The 15152-nt window shown below is 42.0% G+C and overlaps 1 protein-coding gene across 1 annotated transcript in view; it reads right to left on the bottom strand.

Annotated features, from left to right (window-relative positions):
• The window catches only part of LOC102536615 (pecanex 2), a 236173-nt gene that overhangs the window by 175177 nt on the left and 45844 nt on the right, over window positions 1-15152 (bottom strand). The window contains exons 9-11 of the mRNA XM_072972392.1: window positions 13744-13889; window positions 6486-6639; window positions 6367-6399 (exon numbers count right to left, since the gene is read on the bottom strand). Coding sequence (XP_072828493.1) covers window positions 6367-6399; window positions 6486-6639; window positions 13744-13889 — 333 coding nt within the window. The remainder of the gene's footprint in view (window positions 1-6366; window positions 6400-6485; window positions 6640-13743; window positions 13890-15152) is intronic.

The raw sequence follows: 15152 nt of genomic DNA, 5'->3' as shown, positions 1-15152 counted from the left end.
CTTTTATTCTTCTTCTGGAATGGATAAAAAAATTAAAGAAAAGCTGTAACATCAACTTCCCAGGGCAAAAGCCAATGAAGAATTTACATCTCCCAAATCAATGCACAGTTCATAAGGTTCAAAAAAACAACCAAAATGAATTAGGGAGAGAATAGTCTTTGCAATTCATGAACCACTTTGAGCCTAAGAAGTAGAGATTCAAGGGATATGTTTTTGGATGTGAATTTTTAAAGTCACTGCCTTGAACACGTTATATTTAGAAATGCAATTTAAATTGCCGCTGCTCCTATAATAGAAATAGTCCTATTCTGAGACCATCTTTTAATAGGAAGGAAAACACAGGCTGTCCATAGGGGCTGGTTATGTTTGGCCCTGAGTCCAGACTCGGTCTTAAAGGAATATCTCCACGCATGAAATTTCCTTTTGAATCCAACTAGGTCATAGATTAATGGGTAAGGGAATACTTTCTCCGCATTAAAAAAAAAAAAACTGAAACTAAAGCCGAAGTGAAATCTTAATGCATTTCTTATCGAGTGAATAGCAAAATAAGTGAGTTGGTATAGACAGCCATTTAGTATACAAATACCCAAGCATAGGAGACATTTCCTCAAACTGATACCATGTAGGAAATATCATTAAATAGCTACCTGCCCTGGTTCTTTCTTTAACTAAAAGATTTAAAGTATTTTTCCAGGAATTGAAAGTCTTGAGCAAATTTAAGATATCATCTTGGATCTGCCATGTCAAGCCTTGTTTATTGGGAAGGGGAATTCTTTCCCCTTTTTTTTTTTTTGTAATTTATGAGACAAACCTTGAGGCTCCCTTAGGAAGAGCCTGCCCCCACCACTATGTTTATGCTTCACCACAATTCCCATACTATATTATGGAACCCCAAACCATTCTAAGCAGAGCACTAAGACATGGAATATAAGTCATTTTTATGTGCCTTGATTCCTAAGAACACCCACTAGTAAAATTTCCCTCCTCTCCAGTTCTTCTCTTGCCTGTGAATTAATCATGAAAAGCCCCAAGGGTTGATTTTTTTTTCAATGGAAAAATTTCACTCACTCCCTCAGGTGAAGTCTGATCACAGCCTTTTTAAATGTGTCCAAGTATTTCCCATCTGTTTCTGAATTTTCAAATACCCTAGGGGGGCATCGCGGATGTCCACCATGGGGCTTCCTGGAGCCGCAAAAGCTGGTCCACTTATGCATCTGGTTTCCCAGCAGCCCGACCTAACAATACAGTCTCACAGCCCAGGCTCTGGTGGCAGGGCAGGTGAAGAGGAGAGAAGGTGTCAAAACCTCCAGCTCCCCACCGGGAGACCAGCGATGCTTGTGGCTAAGGAACCAGGCCATTCTAACTGTTCTCTTTCCAGGAGAGTGGGCTGGTCAGATGCTTCAAACTTACTGTTGTTAAATAAACAAACAAATAAAAGGGTTTTATTATAAGGAAGATGGGGTGTCTGAGGAATTTGTAGAGGGCCCAGGGGCTGGAGTGCATCTGGCCTTTGAGGCTGCAGCAGCTGGGCCACGCCACCCCCCAACCCATCTCCGCCATGACACGTGTCAGCTCCAGGCTTCCTGCAGACCTGAATTCTCTGCTTCACCCTGACCGAGTCTGCACCTGTCCAGTCTAGCCACGTTCAGAGGTCAGCTGTTTTTGACAAGCTGATGTAAAACAGCCACAACAGCAATACATATCCAGCCTTCCCTGTGCCCCAGGCTCCAGTCTTTCTCCTTTCAATGTATCTACCTGGCTGGTCCAGCCTTCCCTGTGCCCCAGGCACCGGCCTTTCTCCTTTAAACGTATCCATATCGTTAATCCACTCTAAGAAGCCCTGCTATTACTCTCATTTTGCCAAACTGAGGAATAAAGAGTAAAAAATTTGCCCCCAGGCTTCACAGACAAAACAGGGTGGCAGAGCAAGGATTTGGACCTCGCCACTGGCCACCTGGCCACCTGGCCACTACCCACTGCCTTCCCCAAAGCAGTCCAGAAGGTGACTGCATTCGGCACTGGGTCCTTTCGGACCCAAGCACTCAATCTCACTTGGCTAAAGTTCATTCATAGTCATCATTCTTTAAACGCATGATGTGAATGTTACTCATGTGAAGCAAAGAGTGTGGGGAAAAGCATTAGTAACAGCTTCTTCTGAAAAGTGTGGGCTTTTCCTGAAAGGACTCCAGAGGGTGAAAAGGGCTCCTACCTGGCGAAGGTGCAGAAAAATAACCACATGTTCTGTCCATCGCATCTGTGACTTTATGTTTACCTACAAGGGACTCTCTTCATTATAATATAGCACAGGAAACTACATTCAATACCTTGTAATAAACTATAGTGGAAAAGAACATGAGAAGGATTTTGTATACATAACTGAATCACTATGCCGTACACTGGAAATCAACACAACAGTGTAAACTGACTATACTTCAATTTTTTTTTAAAGGCAATTTGGAATGGCTTATGCTTTAAAGAATACTTTCTTTGAGCAAAGTAAATCCACGATTAAATAGAAAATAGATACTATTTAACTTTTAATCAAGATCCATTACCTATAGTGACCTTATTTCTAGGATTGAAGATTGAGAAATTATGTTCTGTCATTTAACATCATTCCTCTGCAAAACACGACCTTAACCAGGTGATGAAGGTCAGTGTCGAAAGTGGTGATGTGATGTGATGAAAATGTGGTCCTCTTCCCCCAAAATCCATAACCCCAGTCGAATCTCCAGATGAGCACCAGATAAATCCCAACTGCGGGATGGTCTACAAAACCCCTGACCAATAGGCTTCAAAACTACCCAGGTCACCGAAAACAAGGAAAAGTCAGAGAAACTGTCACAGCCCAGAGGAGCCTTAGGAGACAGAATGACTAACTGTAATGTGGTAACCTAGATCGGATCCTCAAACAAACGAAAAGGATATCGGGTAAAAGCTAAGGGAATCTGAGTGAAGCACGGACTTTAGTTAATGCTAACGTATCAATGTTGGTTCAGTAATTGCGGCAAACACAGCCTACCAATGTGTGTTTATGAAAACTGTACAGTCAGCCCTCCGTGTCCCCAGAGCAGAAGGAGAAAGGGAGGGGGACGTTTACAGAGGGCTCGGCACACTCCAGGTCCTGCACTGGGCACATTGTCTATATTGTCCAACTCACTCATCCCCTAATCCAGCTGAGATTGTCAATATTCTCCATCTACTCACACAAAAACTGCTAACGTCAGCTGTCAAGGGCTCCCGCGGCACCAATCTCTGCTGAGCACGAGATGTGGCTCATCCTGTTTCGTTCCCTTCCAAACCTGTTTTGGTCTTTCCTCTCTTACAGGTAAAAAACCTGAGATTCAGAGAAGTAACCTGACCAAGGGGACCACAGTTTGTATATGGCAAGGCTGGATCCTAATTCTGAAACCTGCACACATCCAGTGACCCCAGTGTTCCCCAAGTGTGATCTGAGATCACCTCCAGCATCAGCACCTGGGGGAGGGGGGCTTAAATGCAGGTTCCCAGGTGCTGCCCCAGCCGCCCAACTCAGAATGCCTGCAGGTCCTGGGAAAGGCCCCTGACTCTGGCTCTGTGTAATGATACCATTTGATGGCTGCCTCTCTTATACCTACTGGATTCCGCTTTCTGGGTTATCATTAGTGGATACTACTGGTTATTATCTGTGTAAGCCAAGCCTCGTCACCCATCTCTAAACTGCCAGCCTCTGACCCTCAGATCATGTCCAGTATCCACCCCAACCCTCAATTTTTCAAGCCCTCCTAGACCCGTTTTCTTTTACAATCAGATGCATTTCTTTCAGGTCTGGAATTGGGTGTACCATATCAATTAGCATGCCATTATTAATTCTGCAACTAGATCTAAAAAAAAATGTCATTTGACTATCTTCTGGCTTTAACAGTTTGCTCAAAATTTGTCACCTCTGTGCTCCTGGAAGGAAACAAAGAGCAAAAATCAGCCAATCACTCTAAGAGCAAGAGTTGACTGCATTTACTAACAGCCTCTCCCTGTGAGTGAACGAAGTGATGTAGTTTTGAAAAGCACTTCAGTTCATGTGGCAGCCCCTGCTGCATGAGTCTGAGCCTGGGCTGCAGACAGTGCGGGCTTGGGAACCGTCCTCTCCACCGCACGGGGTTCCCGCTCTGACCATTTCCTTTCTTTCTGAGGTTTTCTCATCTGTAAACTGTCGACAGTAAATCAGCCTTCTAAACGCCTCCACGGCTCCGTCCCACGCAAGAGAAGATATTTTATAGCTGCCGTATTTTCTTTCCTCACCAGAGCAGTTAAGAGAAACACCAACGCAAATCAGGGACTAATCTACTTAGAAATCTGTGTAAGCAAATTAATTACTGTAATAAACATAGTTAGATGTCTGACTGTGGCTTCCTGGGACAGTACGGGAAGTCATTTCTTACTGTCTCACTGTGACATGCTTGTTCAGATAAAGGAATAGCAGCTGGATTTAGTCCTCCAGGAACTGGATCAATAGACACAATATGACTCCAGCTTAGAGCAGGGACACAGGGATCCTGCAAACAGTCGTTACAAATCCACGGGGATTCCTCAGCTGCACTCACCACCCACCTCCACTAGCCTGTTCTGCATTATTCCTGAAAGTACACACAGGAAATGAAGGTGTCCTAGCATATAACAGGTCACCCCCCAGGTCACCCAGAAAGACAGTGACACAGTGCCCTCACCAGGAAGGGGGGCTTATTTACTGAGCCAACAGGACAGCAGTGTCGCGTCTAGGGTGGGCTGGAACGAACCATCTCTGCTCGCGCTACCTGACCCAGATTCCCAATGATAATCACAACAATCCATCCGTGATACCCCTAACTGTGCTGTTTCTACTTAGCTGTGACATTCAGGCTCGGGGATGAAAGCAGATGTATTATATGCAAACCAATTATGGGCAACAGAGGAATTTAACAAGACAGCAACGCATGCCAGGTGATCTTCCAATTATAAGATTTTCTTAATTACTATGAGCTGAGCATGAGTGATTACAGATTTAAGCAATCCTAAATCCTGGCTAGGAAATTTTTTTTAAAGCATCCTAGAGGAGGGGGAGGGTATAGCTCAGTGGTAGAATGCATGCTTAGCATGCACAAGGTCCTGGGTTCAAACCCTAGCACCTCTATTAAAAAAATTAATAAACAGATAAATAAGTAAACCTAATTGCCTCCCTCCCCCGCCAGTCAAAGTCAAAGCTAAAAAAAAAAAGAATGATGTAGCAATTTATTTGGGAGTGAGTTAATAGTGGTGGAGCGAGTACATACATGCACAAGATCCTGGGTTCAATCCCCAGTACCTCTGCTAAAAAGAAGTAATAATAAAAATAAAGAATGCATATAAAAGCACAATAGAGGAAAGATCAAGCTTTCTTTCATTGGAAGGATTTTGAGGGGCCCACAGGGACTCGCTGTAACAGAAGCAAAAAGATTTCTCAAAGGGCTGGGGAGTCCACCTGCAATGGCTTTGGTGCAAAGGCAAGTGGCCAGGGTACCGGCAGGGACGACACCAGACCTTGACCTAAGGCACCTGCCAGGGAGGATGCAGCTGGGTCAGTAGAAGCCACATGTGCTGCAGAGCTCACGGAAGAGCCAGAGCACCTGCAGATCAGTGCTGGGGAGCCCGGAGTCTCAGTTATAACTGAGCCCCAAATTATGAAATAAAAGGAAGCAGTACACCTGAAAATATGGAACAGGAATAGATCAGCTTTGGGTGAAAAGAATAATAATTCACGCTGATGTGACTGATGTCTCCAATCACAATGGCCACCATCTATTAGGCAATCTCTATATGCCAGGCACTGTTTTAAGCCCATGACTTCGATTAGTTAATCCCCAATAGGCATTTTTATTATCCTTACTGACACAGAGGGAAATCGGGGCTTACGGAGCACACATCTCACTCAGGGTCCAACATTCAAACACAGGAGCCAGGAAACCAGCACAGGCAGTCCGACCGCAGAGTCTGCCGTTTTCCCTGCCAGGCAGCGTGGTCTTTCCTGATGCCAAGTCCAGTGGGACAGAAAAGCCCCCACCCCTTTTCCCTGCCACCACCCACACCATGCTTTCAGACCTAGCCTGAACTTGGCCACCATGCATTAATACTCCTAGTGAATATTTCTACTTATATATCCAATAGACAGACAGACGGACAGACAGACAGATAGACAGATAGATAGATAGATAGATAGATAGATAGATAGATAGATAGATAGATAGATAGACAGACAGACAGACAGACAGACAGATAGATAGACAGATAGATATGTTGCCTTTGGAATGGATTTTGGCCATTCCCTGATCTTCGACACAAAGCAGACAAGCTACTTGCCTGTTACTGGAAACTTACATGTATGGGGGAGGCAGGGTCAGGCTGAACACTCTAGAACACAAATCAGAAATGTCTGTGTCATCATCTCATGATTTCAAGGCTACATTAGTGAAGGTAAGAATTAGATGTGGTCTTGCCTTTAACAGGGAATACTGGCAGCTGGCCATGACAAGGCAGAAGAGGAGGACCCATATGTCTTTGCAAAAGCCTTGGTTCAATGTCAGAAATCCCAGCAGGGAAACCAGGACGATGAGTAGAACCGCCAGCACGTTTTCCTTGACGTCTTCAGTTCTGTGCAAAGTAAACAGATGAAAACAGAGGGGATGAAAGGTAAGCCTGTCTGTTTCCAAACAGAGAATACAGGCATGCTTCTAAACAGACAGACAGCAAGAGAGTACATCTTTATATTTAGTAGCAAGATTTTAAGTTTCTTTCTTCCTTCTTCCTTCCTTTTTCTTTCTTCCTTTCTTTATTTTTTTCTTTCTCTTTCTCTTTCTCCCTTCCTTCCTTCTTTCCTTCCTTTCCTTCCTTCCTTTTCTTTCTTTCCTTATGCCTGCATTTTATAAACAAAATCCATACTTTAACCCCAGATCTCTGTTACTGAAACAAATGAAATATAATCCCGTTGGTTCTCCTTGGCCACTCAGCTGGGTTTACTGAGAGAAGACTGTGAACCATGCCATCCACAAGAGTGAAATGTGTTCAGAGTCACAGCTTCACTGACTCCTTTAAATGGCGGAAGGAGATGCCTTAACACCTGGCTATAGCAGGCAATCCTTTCCAGATACAATCTCCGTGGCCGGAATTTGCTGCTCAGTGTTAGAAGCCAGGAGAGCTCCAGTCAGATAGCTGACAGTGCAGAGGTCTGACTGCAGTGTGTCATGACCACAGCCTCACTGGGTGGTTCTCTCCAAGGGGCACCACATGAGAGATGTGGGGCAGAGAAGTGAGCTCATCCTGGGGTGACATCCTCATAGTATCTCTTCATACTCCCAGACAGAAGTTACTAGGTTCCTGAGAAAGTGACATGGCTGGAGAATTGGAAAGGATGTGTGACTTAAAAAAACTTTTGTTTTGTTTTGTTTTGTTTTGAGGGGGAAGTAATTAGATTTATTATGGGTGTGCACAAGGACAAGAAAGGGAGTTTTAAGATGCTGATACAAAGGGGCTGAAGGCTGGATCCTGGGGGAGGTAACGAGGACCACTAGCAAGAGAGCACAGATGCATCAAAGTGCGAGAGAGGATATGGGAACACTGGAGGGAGTTAGAAAGGCTACAAAAGCTGAGTTGAGGCTGGGATTATGACTTCAGAGGTGGGAGACTTCTATGGGAGGACAAGATGCAGGGTGGGGTTATGGGCAGGAGTAGCTGAAATGAAGTAAGGGAGGAAGGCGCGGACTACAAGGTCGAGAGTTAGATGGGTCATTCGCAAGAATTCTGAGTTGATTTCTTACCTCACCAATTTTTGTTTACGTGCATATCGGTCTTTCCAATTAAATTATGATCATTTTAAGACAGGGACAATTGGCTACTTCATCCCTGGCATGTGCAGGCACTCCTAAACATTTTTTTTAAATTAATAGACTTTATTTTTTAGAGCAGTTTGAAATTCACAACAAAAATCGAGGGGAAAGTGCAAAGACTTCCCACAGAGCTCCTCTTCCCAAACACACACCCTCTTCCCCACCATCAACATCCCCCGACTAGAGTGATACATTCATTGTCAGTGATGAACCAACACTGGCAAATCATTATCAACTGAAGTCCATAGTCTGCATTATGCCTCATTCTTGGTGTTGAACAGTCCACAGGTTTTAGACAATGGTATGTATCCATCATTACAGTAGCACAGTACTTTCACTGCCCTAAACATTCTCTGTGCTCTGCCCATTCATCCCTCCCTTCTCTCTGACCCCTGGACACCACTGATCTTTTTACTGACTCCATAGTTTTCCCTTTTCCAGAGTCCATAGTTGGAATCTACAGTATGCAGCCATTTCAGATTAGCATCTTTCACTCAGTAATACACATTTAAGTTTCTTCCACATCTTTGCATGGTTTGATACTTCTTTTCTTTTTACTGCTAAACAATATTGCACTGTACGGATGGACCAGTTTGTTTATCCACTCACTTATCAAAAGACATCTTGGTTGCTTCCAAATTTTGGCAATTATGAATAGACCATCTATAAACATTTGTGTGAACATAAGGAGCATGTTTATTGGATCAAATGGTACTAGTATGTTTAGTTTGTAAGAAACTGCCAAGCTGTCTTCCAAAATGGCTATACCATCTTGCATTCGCACCAGCAATGAAATGAGAGTTCCTGTTGCTCCACATCCTTGCCAGCATTTGGTGGTGTCAGCGTTTTGGATTTGGCCATTCTAATAGGTGTGTAGTGGCATCTCATTATTGTTTTAATTCATAATTCCCTAATGATGTCTGATGTGGATCATTTTTCCACGTGTTTATCTGCCACTTATGTATCTTCTTTGGTGAGGTATCTGTCCAGACCTTTTGTCCAGCTTTTAATCAGGCAATCAAGACATACAGAATCAAGAAGTATAGAAATGGAAAGGACTCAGATATTATGATGCTTATGTTGCAAATTTTTAAAAAAATGTTTGGGGTGAACAAAATATATTTGATGAAAAGGGAAATGTATGTGTTTTTTATTTTCTACTCTGCACTTTTTATAGAACTGAATACATTTCTTAGTTCAGGTCCATAAAATACAGTATGCATTCTTTAATGTGTTCATAATATTTTGATGTATCTATTTAAAACTATCTAAAGACTTAGGAAATAAAGTGAAACTAAAATTTCCATTGAAAATATATGTATAACTATGCTGTACACCAGAAACTAACACAATATTGTCAATCAACTATACTCCAATTTAAAAAATTTTTTTTAACTTTTTTCTATTTAGGGGAAAATAATAAGGTTCCTAAAAAGAGTTTGGGATTAATAGATACACATTACTATATATGAAACAGATAAACAATAAGGTCCTACTGTATAGCACAGGGAACTATATTCAATTGCTTGTAATGAGCTGTAATGGAAAAGAATCTGAAAAAATATTTTTAAACAAAGTTCCTAAAAAGTATTTGTTCCCAGATTTTTCTCCAGCAGGACTCTATCCCTTTGTCCCTAGCCTCCCCACCTCCGCTTCCTTCCCACAGTTCCTCATGTATCTATATTTAACTAATGAGTTAAGAAGTTTGCTCACTGGGCAAGGAGTGTCATAATTGAGGCTGCTCTTTAGAAAGATTTATCTTGCGGAGGTTAACAAGATTCACTGAAGGGGAACAGATAAACAATACTCCCAGAGAGAAGTAACGAGGTCCTGGGAAAGTGACATGGCTGTAGAAATGTGACTTTAAAAAAAAAAATTTAATTGAAGTATCATTGATTTACAATGCTGTGTTAGTTTCAGGTGTACAGCAAAGTGATTCAGTTCTACACACACACATATATATATAAAGCTATTCTTTTTCCGATTTTTTTCCATTATAAGTTATTACAAGATACTGAATATAGTTCCCTGTGCTATAGTAGGTCCTTGTTGTTTATCTATTTTATATATAGTAGTTGGTATCTGTTAATCCCAAATGCCTAATTTACACCCCCCTTTCCCCTTTGGTAACCATAAGTTTGTTTTCTATGTCTGTGAGTCTGCTTCTGTTTTGTAAATAAGTTCCTTTGCATCATTTTTTAAAATTCCACATGTAAGTGATACCATACAATATTGGTCTTTCTCTTTCTGACTTACTTCACTTAGTGAGATCATCTGAGGTCCATCCACGTTGCTGCAAGTGGCATCATTTTATTGGAAAGGACAGGTGACTTTAAGACACAGTTCAATATATAAAATTGATTAACAGCAAGGGGCTACTGTACAGCACAGAGAACTATATTCACTATCTTGTAGTAAGCTATAATGAAAACAAATATATGTATGTATATGTATGACTGAAACATTATGCTGTACACCAGAAACTGACATAATATGTTAAACTGACTATACGTCAATAAAAAAAATTTTTTTAATAAGAAGACACAATAGAGAGTGAGGCAGAAAAAAAACCTTGTGATTGAATGGATTCTGTACAGCAAAAGACTGGTTGAAAAAAATGAAGATGGTCCAAGATTTCCATCTTGGGGAAAAGGATTATAATGGCAGAAATTGGGAAGGGGAGCTGGTTTGGTAAGGGAACGGGATTTATCTGTTCACAAAACAGAAGTGCTCAGCGCTGCTCTGGGTGCTGGGGATACATCGGTGGAGGAAACTCATGGAGCTTCCTTTCTAGGGGGCAGTGATGTAAAACAAGTAATACAAACACACAATAAGTATATAGTGTTTGAAGATGATGAGTGCAATAGAAAGATGAAGAGAGCAAGTCAGGAGGGATTATGAGTGTGTGGACAGGGAGCTGATGTCCTTTTAAACAGGAAGGTCAGGCTAAGCCTCACCAAGAAAAGACACTTGAAAGACGAAGGAGTTGGTCGTGCAGGTATTGGAGGGGAGAGAGCTCCGGGCAGAGGCAACAGTTTTAAGGCTGGAAAAGTGCCCAGTGTGGTGAAGAACAGAAGGGCCAGCCTCACTCTGCTGTGTTAAGAATAGTGCACAGGTGGCAGGGGTGGAGCGGGGGTAGTATAGCTCAGTGATAGAGCACATGCTTAGCATGCACGAGGTCCTGGGTTCAATCCTCAGTGCCTCCAATAAAAATAAATAAATAAATAAACTGAATTACCTCCCCTCCTCAAAACTAAAAAATAATCATTAAAAAAAATGTTTTAAGAGTAGCACACAGAGACAATGGGTGTGTGCAGGAGATGCCACCGCAGTAGCCCAGATGGGAGATGAAAGTAACTCTGACCAGGGTGGTAGCACTGAAGGTGGAAGCTGCCGCAGACGCATTTGAAGCAGCCGTACACATCCTTCCCTGTGAGAACTGAACGTGCGTGTGACAGGAAAGAAGACTTGAGGATAACTCCAAGATGCTCAACCCAAGAAGCTGGCAGGGTAGGGCTGTCATCAGTGGAGACGGGGCGAAGGACAGGTGGAGCAGATTCAGGGTGAGAAAGTTTTTAGTGTCTCGATTTGACAATAGCTACTTTGACTTCCCTAATTTTAATTTTTTTAAAATTTCTTTTCTGGGTTCTGGGCTATATTCCAGGTAATAATAATAACAATAGCAACTAATATTTAAAGAACTCTTTCGATGGCTAAGTTGGGTTAATCCTCACAGCCTCCCTGTGGTATAGATTATCCCCATCTGACAGGACACTGAGGCACAGAGAGTTTCTGTAGCCATCCTAAGATCACAGCACTAGTAACAGTGGGACTGGATTTGATCACCACAGGGTTCTCCGGGGCCCAGGGGCTCCCCACACCAGCTAAGGAATCCATGGATAATGGAGGCGGTGGCATCTCCACTCAGGTCATCCCTGAGCACAAAATTTAAACCCCATCATAACTTGCAAGAGAAGTGATTAAAACTATAACACTACAAACGTTTCAAAACTGTTATCATCTTCAGCACCCTTTTGTAGACCTCAATTGGACTTTTTCATCACCAAGTGGATGTTAAAATAACAAGCCTAGGAACCTACAGAAATACGTGGTTTTAGTGTGAAGGGTTAATACAAGCTAGTTCAACGTTCAATCATTTCTTTTCACCAGACTATTTCAAAAAAACTGTCTCATCTAACAGAGTGTATTATCTTGAATGATTTTAGTTAAGCATGAAATCTTTGTCTTCAGGGTGTGTCCCTGGGGTAACACAGTGTTGTTAGAAGAACCATTATAACTCCTTTCCCTGACTTGTGGTTCCTGGAATTTACTGTTGTAATTTTGCATGACTATAGTTTTTAGTATGTGACCACACCATTTAAGACATTACTATAACAAGTAGTCACTGGGGGACCAAATACAGCAAGGCAGGCAACCAGCCTTCCCACGGCCGCACTGGCTGGAATTTAACTGTGCATCTCAGCCTTTTTGCTGATGACACTGTTATTAACAGCATTGTGAATTTCCAAACCCACACTCCACTCACCCCTTGAAGATCACAGTCTTGTTCTTTGTATTCCTTGAGGCGGCAGAGGTGGGCATCTCCATCCCGCCTTAGCCCACCTGGCCCTCCCACTTCTGCCTCCCCATCTAGTAACGGCAGCTCCCACCCACAACACTGCATCTTGAGGAGCTTGGTGAGAAAGAGCAAAAGGGCTTAAAGAAAAGATCAGCATTCAAATTACAGGACAGAGAAGTAGAACCCAAGTTGTGAAGGGGAAGGGCTAGATATCACTCCATCCATGTTTCTCCCCTCTGTACCCACGCCCACACCCAGGCATGCGAGCTGCAGGCTCTCCCACAAATACGTGGCAAGCAGAGAGCAGAACAACGCATAACACTGTCCCCAGAGCTAACCTAAGTCTAAACCACGTGACCCAATTCTCCTCCCACCCAACATTTTTTTTAATTGAAGTATAGTCAGTTTATAATGTGTTAATTTCTGGTGTACAGCATCATGTGTCAGTTATACATATACACACATATATTCTTTTTCATATTCTTTTTCATTAAAGATTATTACAAGATATTGCATATAAGTCCCTGTGCTATATAGTAGGACATTGTTTATCTATTTTATATATAGTAGTTAGTATCTGCAGATCCCAAACTCCCAATTTATTCCTCTGCCCACCCCTTCCAGCCCTGGTAACCATAAGTTTGTTTTCTATGTCTGTGAGTTTGTTTCTATTTTGTAAATAAATTCATCTGTTTCAGTTTTCTAGACTCCACATAGAAGTGATAACATACGGTATTTGTCTTTCTCTTTCTGGCTTTCTTCACTTGGTATGATAATATCTAGATCCATTTATGTTGCTGCAAATGGCATTGTTTCATTCTTTTTATGGCTGAGTACTATTCCATTGTGTATATACACTACAACTTCTTTATCCAGTCATCTGTCGATGGACATTTAGGATGCTTCCATGTCTTGGCTATAGTAAATAGTGCTGCTATGAACACTAAGGTGCACATATCTTTTCATATTAGAGTTTCCTCCAGATATATGCCCAGGAGTGGGATTGCTGAATCACAGGGTAAGTCTATTTTTAGTTTTTTAAGGAATCTCCAAACTGTTTTCCATAGTGGCCACCCCAAATGACATTCCCTCCTCCCTCCCATTTTAATTGCTAAGTTACAGTTTCTTCAGTTGTCGGTATCCTACTGCTTCAACTCTGGGTTTGCAGCACAAGAGGTGGACACCTTGAAAACCCTAGCATGTAGCAAAATTTCTTTTTGTGAGCATGCACGTGCACACTGTCATGCCCCCACTGTGTCTCTCACTGGAACACGAGTGAGCTCAGGGACTTACCGATCAAGCAATGCCAACAAGGTAAGGCGATCATACCAGACCTTAATCCACTTGCCAGGGAAAATGATGAACTTGTAAAACTGCTCTCGGTTAAATTTTCCTTGTGTGGAAGAACGTGACGAGTCTTCCAGATCCTGACTCAAGTGCTTTTAGATACCGAAAGGAAAAAACAGAGAATGGTTTCACATTACATGTTATTGTCATCAATAAACCTCATGCCTTAAAAAGTACCAGAAGCAGATGTTCAAATTCTGACATGTAAACCAATATAGTTCATAAATACGGGTACCCTAGAAAAGAGTAAGGATCAACAGAAGAAGTCTTCTTTACCAACACACTTCAATTCCATGATAATGTAACATTAAAATTATGCTACGCATCATATCAAAACACTACTGTTAATTAAGGGCGAGAAACTGCCTTGAAAATAATTCTTACGAAATATCAAAATTCCACAAACGACCTTAAATGCCTTTCCTTTTTGAAAGGTATGTTATTTAATGTAATCCTGAGATAAATATTTAAATTTTACTCTAAGACAAAAGATTTTCATTGACAATATGTAGCTCTTTGGTGAGGCCCAATACAAGAAAACTGAAATATTTATAGAAAAAAATCTAAACCAATACAACAGAAACAGGCGGGGGAATTTCATCCCAGATTTAAAACATTTTAACCCCAAATTCATCTCTGATTAGCTCTTCTGATCCAGTGGAGAACAATTCAATGTTGAAGAAAAATAAGCCTTCATTCATTTGTGGAACACTTAATGAGTGACTCTGAGCCCGGCATCAGGTTGGGAGTAGGAATATACGAAAGATTATGGCAGACTCTGTCCCTGGCATCCCAGTGCCGACAGGAAAACATCCCTTAGACACGGTCACGGTCTCAGATGCTGACACTGAATGCCCGCCAGAGCCAAGCTCTGCACCTGCTAACGCTGAAGCTGGATGCATCATCTGAAAAACACGTGACACAGACCTTGAAGAGCTGAAGCCAAGGGGTCCACTCAGGGAGGAACACAGAGGACGGAAAGGAGGAAGAAACACTTAAGAGGTGAAAAATCAAAACCTACCTCTTCTGACACCTGATATGATATTTAAAACATAAGGAGTTAAAGCAACCTGTTGTGATGGTTTTTCCAGAGACTACTCTTGAAATTAAATATAGTTACCTCGATTTTTCATTCTCCATGTTCGATTGCTAAATATCTCAGAAAACTGGAGATCACCTCTTTAAACACAGTGTAATAAGGACCTCGGTCACAGTCGTCTTCTGAAAACACACGGTTTTATCCTCTTGTGCTCTGGGGGCACACTTGGCACGTGCACTTAGTAAGCATCTTGTGTACAAATCAAAGCCCAAGGACTCGGAGGTACCTTAGGGTATTTTCCCCTACATTGGAGAAC

The sequence above is a fragment of the Vicugna pacos genome, chromosome 11 (assembly GCF_048564905.1).
Source record: "Vicugna pacos chromosome 11, VicPac4, whole genome shotgun sequence".
NCBI classification, from domain to species: domain Eukaryota; kingdom Metazoa; phylum Chordata; class Mammalia; order Artiodactyla; family Camelidae; genus Vicugna; species Vicugna pacos.
Note: the sequence above shows the minus strand (reverse complement) of the source record. Positions and strands in the feature narration are given on the sequence as shown.